This window comes from Homarus americanus, unplaced genomic scaffold (assembly GCF_018991925.1).
Source record: "Homarus americanus isolate GMGI-L3 unplaced genomic scaffold, GMGI_Hamer_2.0 scaffold25013, whole genome shotgun sequence".
Lineage (NCBI taxonomy): Eukaryota > Metazoa > Arthropoda > Malacostraca > Decapoda > Nephropidae > Homarus > Homarus americanus.
Window position 1 is genome coordinate 1,341,430 of NW_024722158.1, and position 16,702 is coordinate 1,358,131.

General features: G+C 38.0%; 1 protein-coding gene across 1 annotated transcript; it reads left to right on the forward strand.

Moving 5' to 3' along the window:
* Positions 1 to 8,925: 8,925 nt before the first annotated feature.
* Positions 8,926 to 10,796, forward strand: LOC121862065 (the record flags this gene model as incomplete). The annotated part of the gene is given in 1 exon segment (XM_042360001.1): positions 8,926 to 10,796. A coding segment is annotated over 1 exon segment (1,758 nt), but the record flags the coding sequence as incomplete, so codon positions are not given.
* Between the last annotated feature and the right edge of the window lie 5,906 nt (positions 10,797 to 16,702).

Below are 16,702 nucleotides of genomic sequence, written 5' to 3' on the forward strand. Positions count from 1 at the left end.
AAGTCCTTGAAGAGAAAAGGAAGGCAATCTTTTTGACAGAGGTAGGAGCTAATGTTTATTATACTCTGGTCAATCTGCTTACTCCAGACAAACCCAAAGACTCCTCACTGATTCAGATTACCAAGATTCTGAAGCAACATTTTGATCCGGCTCCACTTGAGATCGCTGAAAGTTACACATTTGGCACAAGAGATAGAGGTAAAGATGAATCAGTAAGTAATTATATAGTAGCTTTGAAGAAGTTATCCATTCACTGTAACTTTGGACAGTTCTTGAACCGAGCTCTAAGAGACAGGTTTGTAATAGGCCTGAATTATGAAAAAATACAGAATAAGTTAGTGAACACCACTAACTTAACTTTTGAAAGTGCATGTCAGATAGCTACAAGCATGGAATTGGCCGAGAAAAACACCAGAGAATTTGTTCCCAATGCGTGAACAGGTTATAGGTCAGGAATCGTACGCGGAACAGCATGCTGGCAAGGAACACATGCTGATTTAAAATGTAAGAGGTGCCGAGGGAAACATGAAAGCTTTCAGTGTAAGTTCAAGAATTCAAAATGTTACAATTGTCAACGTATTGGACATATTGCTCCTGCCTGTAGAAGTGATAGAGGTAGAGTATATGCAGTTGAAGGTGGAGAGAAGGAAATGAAAAACAGTATTCATGAGAGTGTTAGTAATTTTGGATCTGATAATGATGAGAGTGCCCATGTGTTTACTATTTACACCAGTCGTGAAGAGAAAGTTAAACATAGGTATAATGTGGACTTGTGTATTAATGACACACCTGTAACCATGGAAATGGCCTACCCGTCCCTTCCAAAGAGTACACATTGACTTCTGTGATAAGGGAACAGACAAATTTCTTGTATTAATTGATAGTCATTCAAAGTGGATTGATGCTAAACACGTGTACAGTACTAATGCTGGTAGCACCATTGATGAATTAAGATTAATGTTTGCCGAACATGGAATACCAGAAGAGGTAGTTTCTGACAATGGTCCTCCATTCCAATCATCAGAGTTTAAAAACTTCATGAGATTCAACGGTGTAAAGCATGTACTGACCCCACCCTGTCATCCTGCCTCTAATGGTGCAGCTGAGAGATCAGTTAGAATTGTAAAGGAAGCACTTTCCAAGCAGGTAATTCAAGGAACTGTAGGAAAATCAATGAAACACAGACTAGCAAATTTCTTACTCGGATACAGAACCACGCCACATAGTGTGACAGGATGTACTCCTGCAGAGTTAATGGTGAAGAGACAGTTGAGAACAAGATTAAGTTTAGTTAAGCCAAGTCTGTTTGAAGTTGTAGAGAGGAAACAAGCTCAACAAAAAATGTATCATGATAAGAGTTCCAGTGAAAGAGTGTTCAAGGTAAATGATAGGGTGAGAGTTAGGAACAACCCGTACCCCACAACGTGACCGATCGCCGAAGCAGCTAACAAGCCGATCAGTGGTGAAGAGGATAAAAATAAAAGTTTACAAGGTTGTTTCGTATTAGATGTTCCATTGCGGCATCTCTGATAATACTCTCAAGTACTTTACATATTATGCTGGTCAGGCTCACCGATCTATAGTTGTTCGTAGAGTGACGATCGCCCTTCTTGAAGATAAGACTCACAAAAGCCACTTTCCATTCACTGGGGACCTTTAGTTCATCCAGGCATTTACAAAACAGGATCTTCTGGGGCTCGGCAAGCTCACTCTCTTAGCACTCTTTGTGCTATTGTGGGGTTATGAGATATTTCTCCTCCATCCTGTGTGAGTGATCACTCCGGGGTCACCATTTGTGGGGTACGTGATGTTTGGTTCACACTCAGGATGGGATGGAGAAAGGAAACTCACAATGTGCTCTCTGTATACATGTTGTATTGGATGTACAATGCAGCTTGGTGCTGGGAAGGCAGCATGGTTACAAGCGTTGAGTAGAGAGAGCTGGTTGGTGAGGGTGCTCAGAGAAGGACAGCTGGTGGGTCGCCGTGCTCGCCGGCGGGAGCGAGGGCTGCCAGGCAGCGGCGGAGGAGGTGGTGTTGCTTGCAGCGGCTGTAGCTAGAAGAAGAGAGGTAGGTCGGTACGGTACGGAGTCTTTAGTTATGAGGTGAAAAAAGATTATTAGGGGTTGAAGGAAAAGTGGTAAAACTGAAATACAGTAGAAGTAGAAAGAATCTGGGCTCAACCAGATCGCTTCATTTTTCCTATTGGTGTTTTATCTTTGTTCTGCTCCCTTGGGTTGTCAGACCTTTGTATTAATATTGGTTTATTTATATAATGCTGCTTATTATTATTATTATTATTATTATTATTATTGTTGTTGGAGTTAGTGAGCCCGCCCAGGTCCTTGTGTAACTGGGAGGGTAGTCACTTTTTTTTTTTTTTTTGCTAAGATGTTAGTTAAATGTTAGTTATGTTAGTCTAAAGGTACACTGTATGGAGAGGCCTGCCAGGTTCTTAGTGGAGCTGGTAGGTCACTCTCATCTTTTATTCTCTCTATTAATGTTTTATGTGTATATTGGGGCAGGAGATGGTTCAATTACTTTCTTCCTGGCTGATTTAAACCAACTGTGTTCTTGGAATTCTTCGTTGTCTATATTATTTATCCAGTTTTGATATGTTTCTATGTTAAGTTCAGTCACTTTTTCCAAATATTTACAGCTTTGTTGTGTATATCTACATTGATTGCTAGGAGGTTTGTTCTCTTGTGTAGCTGTTCATTATTGATGTGGTCTGTATATTTTATGTTATATATAAATCTGAGGGCTATATTTTGTACTGTTTGTAACCTTTTAATGCTCGTTTTACTAAGGGTGTTCAATGGGATGGGTGGGTAGTCCATAATTGATTTGACAAGGGCTATACAAATCTTTCTTTTGTTATTAATGCTAAGGTTCTTAAAGCGTTCTATTTTTGATAATCTTATTCTTGCCTGTCGTTCTTTATCTTTTAAGTATGTTATATATCCTCTTTTTGTTAGTTTTAGTCCAAGCATCCTGCCTTCAGTGTCGTATGGGTATAGTTCCTGGTCGACTACTACTGGACTTGTTTTGATCTTGGCTATTGGTATTATCTTGAATTTGTTCTTATTTGTTCTGATTTTCCATTTTTTCTCAAAATCATTTATATTTTTTATCGCTGTTGCCGTGTAGAGTGCCATAAATTGGGTTGATTTTCCTGGGTATGATACTATTTGAGTAATATCATCAGCAAACATTACATATTCGCTAAAGGGGGTAGGTTGAGGTGTGTCTGAGGTATAGTGTTGGAGAAAGGCATCCTCCTTGAGGTACTCCACTCTCAAGATTAAACATAGTTCCCATAAAGTTTCCAATTTGAATTTGTGTTCTTCTATCATCTAAATAGTTACACAATATTCTTAGCAAGTGTTCGTTAAGTCTCAATTTTAATATTTTATATTTTAAGCCTAAATGCCAAACTTTATCAAAAGCCTTAGAAACGTCCCTTAAAATTATATTGATCTGGTTCCCTTTGCTTTTTTCTATTGCAATTATTTCCGTTATTGTAGCTATTGCAGTTAGGGTATTTCTATTGGGCATAAATCCATGTTGTCTATTGTTAGTTTTCCCATGTTGTGTTAAAAAGGTTATAAGTCTTGAATTTAAAATTTTTTCCAATAGTTTCCCGGTAATTTCTAATAAAGATATTGGCCTGTAGTTTAATATTTCCTTATTGTCCTTACCCTCCTTGGGAATAAATATCATTTTAGCATATTTTAATTTGTCTGGAAAGTAACCGGTTATTAAGCATGCGTTATAAATGTTTAATAGTGTTTTTAAGATGTTTTCAGGTAGATTCATGATCATATTTCGTGTAATACCTGTGAGCCCGGGGGCTTTTTCCTTAAACTTCCTCAGACAGTGCATCATATCTCCCATGGTTATTATTTGATTATTAGGTAATAAGTTATAGTCTATATATTGCCTTGGGGTGATTCTATGTATTTGTCTTCCCATTTCTTCTTCTATCCTTTCTTCGTGTTCACTATCAAAATCTTCATTTTCCTCATCTCATATTTTAAAAACTTTCACCCATTCCCTTTTGAATGCTGACTCTTGTTCATTTTCCTCGTACAGTTTTGTTCCATTTTGGTCTTTAATGTATGGTGTTTTTTGCTTGTTGTGCCCCATCATCTTGTTTATGGAAGTCCAAAATGTTTTTGTGTCTTTAGTCATGTCAGCCGCCATTATAATATCATTCCATTTTTCATTGTTTGCTTCCTTACATGCGTCTCTTAATTTTATCTGTAGTGCTGTCTGTGTCGTATATAGCCATCTGTTACTGCCGTGTCTTTCCATATACCTGTTTATTTCATTGTAATGGGTCTGGATTAATTTAACTTCTTCTGGTAGTCTGTTGTTGGGTAATGTTCTAAAGTGTGAAGTAGGAGTGTGTTTGGTTATAGATGTTTTTATTGCTGAGTGCAGTCTGTCCATTTCTGAGTCTATGTCCTCTGTTGTTTTCCCTTGTAGGTTAATCGAGTGGTGATTACCTAAGTCGTCTTTGAAGCTGTCCCAGTCTGTTTTACTCATTTTCAGTCTCTTTTTTTATTGGTATCTGTATGGGGCTTGTTGACAGTGTTAGTATAATTGGCAGATGGTCACTGCCTGTGAGAAGTCCTTGTTTTATATGGTAATTGAAAAAGGCTTTGTTGTTGGTAAAAATTTTGTCTGGTGTCGATTGTGTATTGTGATTTCTCCAGGTTGGAAAGTTAGGACCTAGATGATTGATTTTCCCTAGGTTTATTAATTGATTAAGGGCGTTTCCCACGGCGTTATTATTTGTATTGTCGAAAATCCTGTGTCTGGCGTTAAAGTCTCCTAAGATGTACATCGGATGACTATTGTTAGCCAATTTTAATAGGTCTTCTATAGGTAAGTAGGGTCGTCTCGGTGGGAGATAAGTAGTAGCAATAATTACGTCTCCTTGAGTTGTATTTATTTTTATTGCTAGAAATTCATCCTGGAAGTCATCAATTAGTTTAAATTTTAAGTTTCTTTTAACCGCTATCGCTTCTCCGTCATTTTTCTCGCCCGATTTATTTCTTTGGTTTACATAATAGTTAAAGAGTTTTATGTTGTTGTTGTCTGTCTCACCGTGACTGTTTATTAGTATAATGTCAGGGTCAATTTCTTGATATATATTACTTAGGTTAATTCTCTCGGTCTTCCAGTTTCTTACGTTGTGTTGTATTATTCTTAAAGTTCTTACTGTTTGTCTATTGTCCATTATTTCTTATACTTGGATTGTGGCAGTTGGAGTGGAGACCTATCATCCTGTTTCCCGCTTCTGACTCTTCTAAACTCTGACGGGTCTACTATTTTAAAGTCATTGGTCGTAATCTTTAGTTTGTCCGTAGTGATTAGTGTCCAGACGTAATCTTCACTTAGGGGTTTTTCTTGATATCAGGATAGGTTAAAGAAACTTAATTTGCATTCCCTGGAGAGACGAAGAGTGCGGGAAGATATGATAGAGGTATTTAACTGGGTGAAAGGAATCAATAAAGGGGATATAGATAAAGTTCTTATAATATCCGAGCAGGATAGGACTCGGATCAACGGATTCAAGTTGGATAAGTTTAGGTTTAGGAGGGAGATAGGAAGGAACTAGTTCACAAATAGGGTGGTGGACGAGTGGAACAAGCTTAGCAACTTTGTAGTAAGTGCGGGAACTCTGGAAAGTTTCAAAGGGAGGCTAGATAGATTCATGGATGATAGAGAGTGGTAGTAACTCTCGACAGGAGCTGCCATGCACAGGCCAACCGGCCTATTGCAGACTCCTTATTTTCTTATGTTCTTATGTATGTTCTTTTGTTACTTCTATCTTCTCTTTGTCACTTCTAGTCATTTGTCTGGGATCTCTATCAGTCGCTTGTGTTCCTTGTGTATCAGCTGTTGCTCCTTGCTCAAACCTTTGTTTGTCTAGCTGTGGTCTTTCTCTCAGTTCGCTTGAGTATGTTGCCTGAAATAGTTTTTCGGATTCTGGATTCTCTGGGAATATCATCTCTGGTAGGTTATTCAATTTAAACATTTTCCTTAACTCCTCATTGTATGATCCGGGTGCAATGATATTGTGCAGATGTGCATGGATCATACTAATCATTACCTTATCATGTATTGGTTCACTTAGGTTTAATATGGTGGATTCTGGTCTATGAGCCTCTTGGACCGCTCTCTTTGCTATTTCGACGTATGTCGTATCCTTCTTATCTTGTTCCTTTTTCCTTGTTTCTTGTTCCTTGTACTTTATCATGTGTTTTTTTATTGGGCATGCCATTGCTAACGTCCTGTGTCCTATATATGCATTCCCGTTTCTCTTACAGTGTGTTCTTCAGATTTGTAACAGGAAAAGCAAGTTTGCAGACTGATGAATGTTTCCTTCTTTATTTGATGAGGTGTTACTGACATGTTAAATATTAGAAAGCCCTGTTGTAAAACTTTTTCTGCCATTGAAACTTCTTCAAAGGTAATCTTGAATACATGAGTGTAGTCTTTTATCTTGATGACTTCTTCGATCTTCATCCACCTGTTTTGGCGTTCCAGTTCATCTTTCAGGTCTTCAGATGTCTTCCTCCCGATCTCTTGGTCGACTTGACGAACGAAAACTGATCTTTTTGCTTTTTGCTCTGGTGGCATGACAACAACAAGGCCTTCATTGTAAAATACATCTCTGGCTTCTTTTGAGAGGATTTTGTCTGAGTCAAAGTCATCTTTACAGATTACTTTGAAACCTTCGTTGGTGCTGAATATTCTTGTTAGTGGGACTTGCAATTTGTTGTAAGTGATTTCTGCCTTTTCCTCTTCCAATAGAGTGTCCCTTATCTCTATGTTTTATCCTAATGCTTGTAGTCATCTTCCTTGTTTACATTCTAATCCTACCTATAACACAGGGCTCCTGCCTGGGAGCAGTGACCCCGCCCCCCCCTCTTGGACGGGCGTCGGGCTCGTAGGGTTCTGCACCCAGGTTACCTGTGGCTATAGTTATGTCTAAAAAAGTTGCCACCTACCGGTGACCCCCGGACAAGGGGTGCCCTGCACTATCACAGGTTCCCTTGCCGGATCGACCGTATCGCTGAGTCCCGCCTCCCGTTCAAGGAACGGAGTGCATGAGGGGGATGAAAAAAGGAAAGAAGAGGACTTAGAGACTAGAGACAGTCTCCCTACCACGCCACGTTCGGTTAGCCAATCAGAGCACCGCAGTAAACGAGCCAGAGTTGCCAACTTAGCGACTTTGTAGCTAGATAGAGCTTTTTGTTTTTTTCTAGCGACATTTTAGAGCGATTTGCGACTTGTCGCGACTCTAGAGATACCCACAGAAATCTAACGACTTTCTGGATACTTTTGGACTGTCCATGAAAACTCAGTTTTCCTAATTTCGAGCCATAATATATAGCAACGGGGTTACAGGGACAATACATTTGAACGGGTTGAACTCATAAAACAACTTGGTCAACGCTTACCTGACAACATTCGTGTGCTGCAGTCTATATCTTTTCTGAGTGCCGATGAATGCTTGAAGCCTATTAAATCAGATATACTTGGTTTGGCACACTTATTTACAGAAGATTCCAGCACCCTTACCAAGATTGATTTCCAGTGGAAAAAACTGCATCACACAATCTGGACAGAAACATCTAACACCCTAAAATTGTGGTCAGAAGTGGCAAATTACAGAGATGCGACAGGTGAAAACCCTTACCATGATCTGGCTGAAGCACTCGCTGCCTTATCTCTTCCGCATTCAAACGCAGATGTAGAGCGCACATTTAGTAATATGAACTTTGTGAAATCAAAATTGCGCAACAAAATGAAACTATCGACATTAAAGGCAATTCTTACAATAAAGTATGGGTTAAAAAGACAGAACACCTGTTGTGAACTTCCTAGTGATATTTTAAGAAAGATAGGGACTGTGGAGGCATACAGTTACAAGAGAACCTGAACCAAGCACTTCACATGCTTCCAGCTCTACAGTTGTTCACACTACCAAGAGGTCTGGGATGCAATTACTATTGAATAATAGGTAAGTGTGCACATTAAACTTTAAAAAAAATAATATTTTTATTTTTACATAATGCATTTTATTTATACTGAAGGGGGGGAATAATAGCTAGCGACTTTCCATGGAAGATTTAGCGCCATTTAGCTACTTTTAGGTACCAGCCTAGCGACATGTGAAGACCCGAGTTGGCAACCCTGATCACGTCACCGTGGGGCACCGCTGATTGGCCAATCCAGGACGGAGACCCACGGGTGGGAGCCCAAATATATGTTATGTTTTGTACAATCTGTGATGGTAATTGCACCGTCGCTATGTTGATTAAGTACAATCACTAGGATTGAGTGTCCTATCACAACGAAGTTGCAGACTGCTCAAACATGCAGCAGAAGAGGCAAGTCTTCACAGCTCCGGGTCCAGCAGTCCCGAGGCAGGTCACCACGAGGTCAGGTCTTATATAGCGGTGGTAGGCGTGGCTTAATAGTTGACCTCCGTCAAGTATGGCGGCGCTGGTTGACCCAGACCACGAGGCATACACTGGGGAATTCGCGGGGTCAGCTACTCAGCGACAAACAGCGTTTGTAGGGGAGGAATCCACTACACTATCACTGTGTACACTGTATCTCCCTGTGAATGGTGTATTGTAGGCACAGTTTCAGTCCATGAGAAAGCACACAAACAAAATAAAATTTAAAGTCTCTGTTGCACAGTGGTGCCTTACCATCTTGCTTACCAATTTGTATTCACTTTAAGTTATTTACAACCTTGTCCATTAGTTCAAATTTACCTTGTAAAATCTGAACAGCAAATCTACTATAAAATATGTAAAATTTTAGTGCGAAGACATTTATATAATATTTGTACTATAACGTATGACAGTTTCAGAAAAAGTAATAATTTTGAAGTTCCGGTACGATGACTACATGTTATTATGAGGCGTACGGTAGTGTCCAGTCTCCCGCCACCTCTATCACCCTCACCTGAAGTTCACAGTAGAGAACAGTCTTTGGGAACGTGTCAACATGGATGGTATTACCGCTCGTAGGAAGGCTAAAGTAGCTGCACATGAAGCCATTAAGAAACAGGCTGACGTAACTGGTGAGAGAGAGGCGTACCAGTTACATGGTGTTGCCCGGAGGAAAACTGTACTGGAAGTACAGGAGGCTGGTACAGAAATGATTACACGTAAAGCAAACGTGTTGTTGGATGCTGAAGTCCTTGAGAGTACATTAGGTATGCTCAAATGTGATGATTGTAACGGTAGTGTGAAGGTTTTAGTGAAACCCGTGTGTGTTGATACGGTGGTGTCAGTGACATGTGTGGATTGTAACAAGATTGTGCTTGAAATAAAACCCAAATTAATGAATGTGAACAAAACTGAAAAGGAAAAAGACATATATGAAAATAATCTAAGTTTAGTATTAACATTGGCAAGTCGTGACGTTAGTTATAGAGAATTCTTTGATGCAGCTGAGAGTATGAAAATAAGAGGTCTGTCATACAAGTCATGGCTCAAACATTTAAGGTATATTCATAATGCCTTACTCAAGAAGTGTGATGTTATGTTCCTTAAAGCTAGAAGTGCTGTTCAGATGATATATGGAGAGATAGGTCGACATCCAGATACTGATGGTATTTTAAACATTGATGTGAGTTATGAAAGTGCTTGGCTTGATCAGGGACCTGAGAGATACTATGGCGTGGGCGTTGTTATTGAACTTTACACTGGTATTGTGTTGGACTGGGAATTTGTGTCAAGTTACTGCCACGAGTGTAAAGAGAAGAAAGAAGACGAGGTGCAGGGAAGCTATGATGAATGGAAGAGGAGTCATGAACGTAACTGCAATATGAATTACAAGGGTGATAGTGACGGTAGGGAAGAAGCAGTTGTCCAGAGGATGTGTTCAAGATCTGTAGAGAGATACCAAGTTAGGTATGTTGTGTTTATCACAGAAAGAGACTCTAACGCTTGTGACAAAATAATGCAAATGAACAATGGACAGGGCCCGTATGGTGCTAAACATGCTGTTGTCAAAGAGGAGAGTGTAAGTCATTTGAGGAAGGAACTGGGTGCAGCTCTGTATAAGGTAAGGGATGAAATGATTAAAATGAAATGCCCAGAGCTGACTAAAGAAGTTATTGGGAATATTCAGTCCCATTGTGAAATGTCGGTGAGACAAAACTTAGGAAAATCACGAAAAGATATGAAGAGAGCCATTTTTTCCTCATACTTTCACTGCACGGCCGTAGATGACACACCTGATCGACACCAGTTTTGCCCGCAAGGCCCAGACTCACTGTGTTTTTGGCAGAAGGCGCGTGCAAGGAATCAGACCCCACCACCACATAGAGAGGCAAACATGTTCACTAACTTCTTTGACCTTACTGATGAAATTAAGGACAAAATAACTCATATCTATGGGAGGCTCGCCGATGATGATTATCTAATCCATTGTCGCTTAGTAAATACACTGACTAGCAATAAGACTCTCCTTGGTTGGGTTTGGCACAGATGTGGAAGAGAAAGATACAGGAGATTAGAAATGTTGCAATTTGCAACAGCACTGACCTGTCTTGAGTGGAATATGGGCTATACAGAAGGGGGCCTACATAAGGAGCTGGGGTTGAAGTACACACCGCACACAGCAAGAATGAAGGAAGTCATGGAGAGATCCAGTGTAACAAGATATCAGAAGAAGAAATGCATACAAAAAGAGACTTTGTTGTCCAGTGATGAGCTACAGACCGACGATGCTTCTTCTAAAAGTGAGGCAACCATGTAAGTAGACACAGCATTTAGGAATTTTGGTGAAATAATTTATGAAAGGCTCTACTGTATTTAGATCTGAAGAATTCCACCTCGGCATCACTGAAAGATTGGTATGTAGTTCACACAACATTCCTACCCCAAATCTATTATCATATTCGTAAAGGACTTCTGATTTTAAGGTAATTTTATTTTATCACATTTCTTGGGTAACGTATAATCACGGAGGTAATGCATGCCAGATCTTCTCTATTTAATTCCATTAATCTTCCCTTCATAAATGTGTTCCCATGGGTCAGGTTAGGATAGATTAGGGTAGGTTAGGTCATCCCCAAAAAGGTTAGGTTTATATGTTTTTTGGTGTGTTTTGTATTCACTTTAGAACATAAGAACATAAGAACATAAGAAAGTGGGATACTGCAGGAGGCCGACTGGCCCATACAGGGCAGATCCCTTTCACACCCATCCCAGCACTTCCATGTGCCTATCCAACTTCGTCTTGAAGCTCCCTAGCGTCCCCGATCCTACTATAGCACTCGGTAGCCTATTCCACATATCCACAACTCTATTACCAAACCAGTGCTTGCCTATATCCTTTCTGAATTGGAATTTATCTAATTTAAAGCCATTTGTTCTAGTTATTTCGTTATTACTGAGCTTCAGAACATCTTCCATTTTACCCTTGTTAATCCCACTTACCCACTTGAACACCTCTATCATATCTCCCCTAACTCTACGCCTCTCTAATGAATGCAAGCCTAAGCTTTTCAGTCTTTCTTCATATGGAAGGTTTCTAATATTATGGATCATTTTTGTCATTCTTCTTTGTACTCTCTCCAAAGAATATATGTCCATTCTATAATAAGGACACCAGAATTGAACCGCATAATCCATGTGTGGCCTCACTAATGCTAGGTAAAGTTTCAAGATAACGTCAGCAGTTCTGTTACTCACACTCCTAGATATGAACCCAAGAATCCTGTTTGCCTTGTTGCGAACGCAAATACATTGTTTTCTAGGTTTCAAGTCGTTGCTAACAAATACACCTAGATCTTTTTCACAATCTGAGTTTTCTATTTCCGTGTTACCTAGTTTATACTTAACGTTTGTATTCGTCTTTCCTATCTGTAGTACCTTGCATTTATCAGTATTAAAATTCATTTGCCAGTCTACTGACCACTCATGTAAGGTGTCTAGATCTCTTTGAAGGTGTTCAAAGTCACTGTCTGAATTTATCACTCTCCCCATTTTGGTATCATCTGCAAATTTACTAATCCTACTAGTTATACCTAAATCAAGATCATTAATGAATATAACAAACAGCAGAGGGCTTAATACAGATCCCTGGGGAACTCCGCTTTTGACCGCACCCCAGTCTGACTTAAATCCATTTATGCTGACTCTTTGTTTCCTACCAGTTAACCATGACCTAATCCATTTTAATAATGATCCACCTATTCCAAGTGCTTCTACCTTCCTTATCAATCTCTCATGAGGGACTCTATCGAATGCTTTACTGAAATCTAAATAAATTATATCATATGACTCTATCATTATCTACCGCTTCATATACTTGAGAAAAGCTAAGCAAATTTGTGAGATATGAACGTCCCTGCGAACCTGCAAAGGAGAAAAAAAATGAATTGTGTTGAATGTTTCAAGGTGGCTTCTGATTTTTGTAGCAATAATTGACTCTAGCAACTTGCCTATGATTGACGTGAGACTTATGGGACGGTAATTTGATGCTATTGATTTATCACCCTTTTTGAAAATCGGAACTACATTTGCAAGTTTCCAAGCTTCTGGCACTAGGCCCGATTCTAATGACTTATTAAATAAAACTGCTAATGGATTACTCAACTCATCTCTACACTCTTTTAATATTCTAGCATATACCTCGTCTGGACCAGGCGATTTATGAGGCTTTAGTTTGTTAATTACTTTAAGCACATCGTTACTAGTAATATTGATACCTGTATTCATCAACATATTTTCTATACTGTCGTTATATACCTTATGAACTTCTGGAAACTGTGCTAGGTTTTCATTTGTGAATACGGAGCGAAAATGACTATTTAACGTACTACACATTTTTAACTCATGATCAGTCATTTCTCCTGTCGTAGTTTTACGGGGACCTATTGTATCTCTAACCTTTGATTTATACAGTTGATGTGCTTTGGGGGTTATTTTTTCGATTCGCTTGGCTACCTTTGATTTCATAATTTCTCTTTGCTTTCCTAATTCTGTTTTTACCTGTCTTGTTAGGTTCGATAGGCAAATCCAAGCAAGTGATTTTTCAGCTTCTTTCTTAACTTTTTTCTATATACCTCCTTTTCTTTTTCCTTAGAAGATCTAAGAGTCTATTATTCATCCATTTTGGTTGTCTCCAGACGATCTGAATCTCTTTTAGGGATGCTTATTTTGGGGTATTATTGATTAGTTTTAATGTTTGTTCATAAGTAAAGCAACAAATTGCCCTCATTCTAAGTTGAGTTGTGCTTCCGGAGGTGTGATTAATCTTTTTGACCATAGTCATCCCTTAGGTCTCTCCTTAAGCTACCGTAATTAGCCTTCCTAAAATCCGGGATCAAGGCCGAATTTTCCTTCTTCCTGCCATCCCATATTATGTTAAAATATATGGCTTTATGATCACTGTTTCCTAGTTCGTCTCCAATCCCAATATCTTTTACTAGATTTTCATTATTACTGAGAACTAAATCGAGGATATTATTTCCTCTAGTGGGCGAGTTTATGAATTGATATAAAAAACTATCTTGTACTACTTCTAGAAAATCTTCAGATTCATTATCGCTAAGTTGATTTTTCCAATCTATGCCTGAAAAGTTGAAATCGCCTAGAATACATACATTGTTTCTATCAGATGCCTTCTATATTTCCTCCCATAGCAATTTACCATCGTTCCTACTCAAATTAGGTGGTCTATATATAACACCAATGACTACGGATTCACTGCCCTCACCAATCTCTACCCAAATACTTTCATTGTCGCTATTTGTTTTAATGTTTGATTTATTGCAGCTTTTTAATGACACCCTGATATACACTGCTACACCGCCACCTCTCCTTCCCACTCTGTCAAATTTAAACAGGTTATATCCTGGCATATGAAATTCTGCTAAAAAATGCTTGCTGTTTGAATTTATCCATGTTTCCGTTATTGCAATTATATCTATGTTCTCTTTACTAACAATGGCCCTGAGCTGGTCCATTTTGTTACACAAGCTTCTACTATTAGTATAATAAACACTCAATATATTTCTTCCGTTTCTATCTGTTTTGCATTTATTACTTTGATGTTTGTTATTATGACTAACTATATTTTCAGCATTATCTACTTCTGTTTCACTAATTCCCAGGACCTGCTTGTTTTTTGACTCCCATTTTCCCCGACCCCTCTCTACTGCCATGATTTTTGTCGGAAAACGCTTGTTTCTCTCCCCGACCCAAGACCCCGGTTCCCAACTGGATCCCCTATCGTGTTGGGGGTAGAAGGGGACGATAACTAAAAAACAGGCCATTTCTGATGGAAATCATGGTCAGAACCAATCAAAACACACACACACAAAAAATCTAGAAAAACATAGTTTTGACTTTCTAACAGAGTTGTGTGAACTACATTAAATTGGGTGCTGGACAACTCTTACCCAAGCAAATCGTACCCATCAGAACATGTCGACTCTTACCCAGCTACGAGATAACTCATACCCAATTTATGAGACAGTTCGTACCCATTTATATATATATATATATATATATATATATATATATATATATATATATATATATATATATATATATATATATATATATATATATATACAGACAGACCTCGACTTACGACTGCTACGACTTACGACTGTCGGGACTTATGACCGCCGCAGATTTTTTATTAAAAAAAATTTTTTTCTTCAAATGACGCATTTTCTATACCGAAACGTTTCCAGTTAATGTAGTCTCCATGTATAATTAGAAAATTATGGGGGCCCCATGTGCATTCAGCTGACTACATTAAAGGTAAGTGCTGTCACACTGTAACCATTCCTTATTATTTATTACTTTCACCGTACTGTATTTCATTGTAGATTTTTTATTTAAAATTTTTTTTTTTTTTTTTTATCTATGTCGGACTTACGACCTGGATTTGGGTCCCTAGCCCCGTCGTAAGTCGGGGTCTATCTGTATATATATATATATACAGTGGGGTATGCTATAACGAACGGATCCTACTACGAATATTCCTATAACGAACGGTTTTACCTATAAAATTGAGATTGCTATAACGAACGAAACTCCTACAACGAACATTATTTAGAAAAAAAAAGTTCTTATTTTTTCTTTTTTTTTTTACTAATTTTTTCTTTTTTTATTACAAGTATTAATGGTGTTCTTTATTTCAGGGGTTTAGATGCTTATTTATGCACATTTTTACAATTTTTAAAATTTTATATTATATTTTTCAGTGTTAAGTGGTTGTATTTCGGGGCCTGGAACGAATTAATCCTATAACGAACGAATGCTATAACGAACAAGGTTCTAGAACCAATTAGATTCGTTATAGCATACCCCACTGTATATATATGTGTGTGTGTATATATATATATATATATATATATATATATATATATATATATATATATACATACATACAGTTGTACCCCATAGCAGTCAATTGAACCCCAGGGTCCCGCATTAAGTGAAATCGCGTTAAGTGAACAACAGAACATATGGGATTAATTCCAATAGAAACTGACCCGACCCCCCAAACTCCACTTTTGAGGCACATACCTATGTTGTAGTAAAAATAACATCTTAATTTTATGATGGTACATGCACACAATTAATACTTAAGAAATAGAGAAATACAGTCGCCAAGTTAATGTCCATTCAAATAATGGACTCAATCCCTCCCCTCTCACTACACAGCCGGCTAACAGATGGTCGGTCGTCCCTCCTCCCCCACCAACCCGTCCCAAGGAGATGTGTGGGATAACCTCAAACTAAAGTAGGAATGATACATGCTGGATTCCTTTAAGATTAGGAATATTTTGAATATAAATGTCATATATTTTGGACAAAAGATAACATACTTACCTAGAGAAAAAAATTTATCTAAAAATTGTAAGTTTAAAGCAAAATATATGATGTTTATATTCACACCAAATTATAAGAATTCCAGCAAATTATATTCTGACGGGTAATTTGTATGAATTTTATGAGCAAAAACAAATACATTCAGTTAATAAAAAAAAAATAATTCGACACTATCCGTCAATCAAAAGCATTCCCACCTTGCTTCCTCTTCCAACCGCTAGGTCAGTCCCAACCCTCCCCCCCACCCCACCAATCCTCCCTTCCAGAGTTTTTAACATTTAGTATTAAATAATACCGATTAAGAATACATTGCTGGATTCAAGATTAGAATAATATAAATTCATATATTTAAAAAGATAACATAATATTTTAGAGAACAATTTTTATCTAAAAATTGTAAGTTTAATGCAAAATATATGTTGTTTATATTCAAATGATCACCAAATTATAAGAATTCCAAATAATTTCTATCATGAGTAATTTGTATGAATTTTATGAGCTAAAACAATATCTTCAGAAAAAATAATTCTTCACGGGTAACAGAAGGTCGGTCGGTCGGTCCTTCCCTCCACCACCCCACCAACCGTCCCAAGGAGATGGGATAACCACTAAATTTTAATAAATAATACCTCAAACTAAAGTGGATAATATAATTACATTGCTGGATTCCTAGTAAGACCAGGAATATTTTGAATATAAATGTCATATATTTGGACAAAAGATAAACATAATATACTAGAGAACAATTTTATCTAAAATTGTATGTTTAATCAAAAAATATGTTGTTTATATTCAAAAATGATC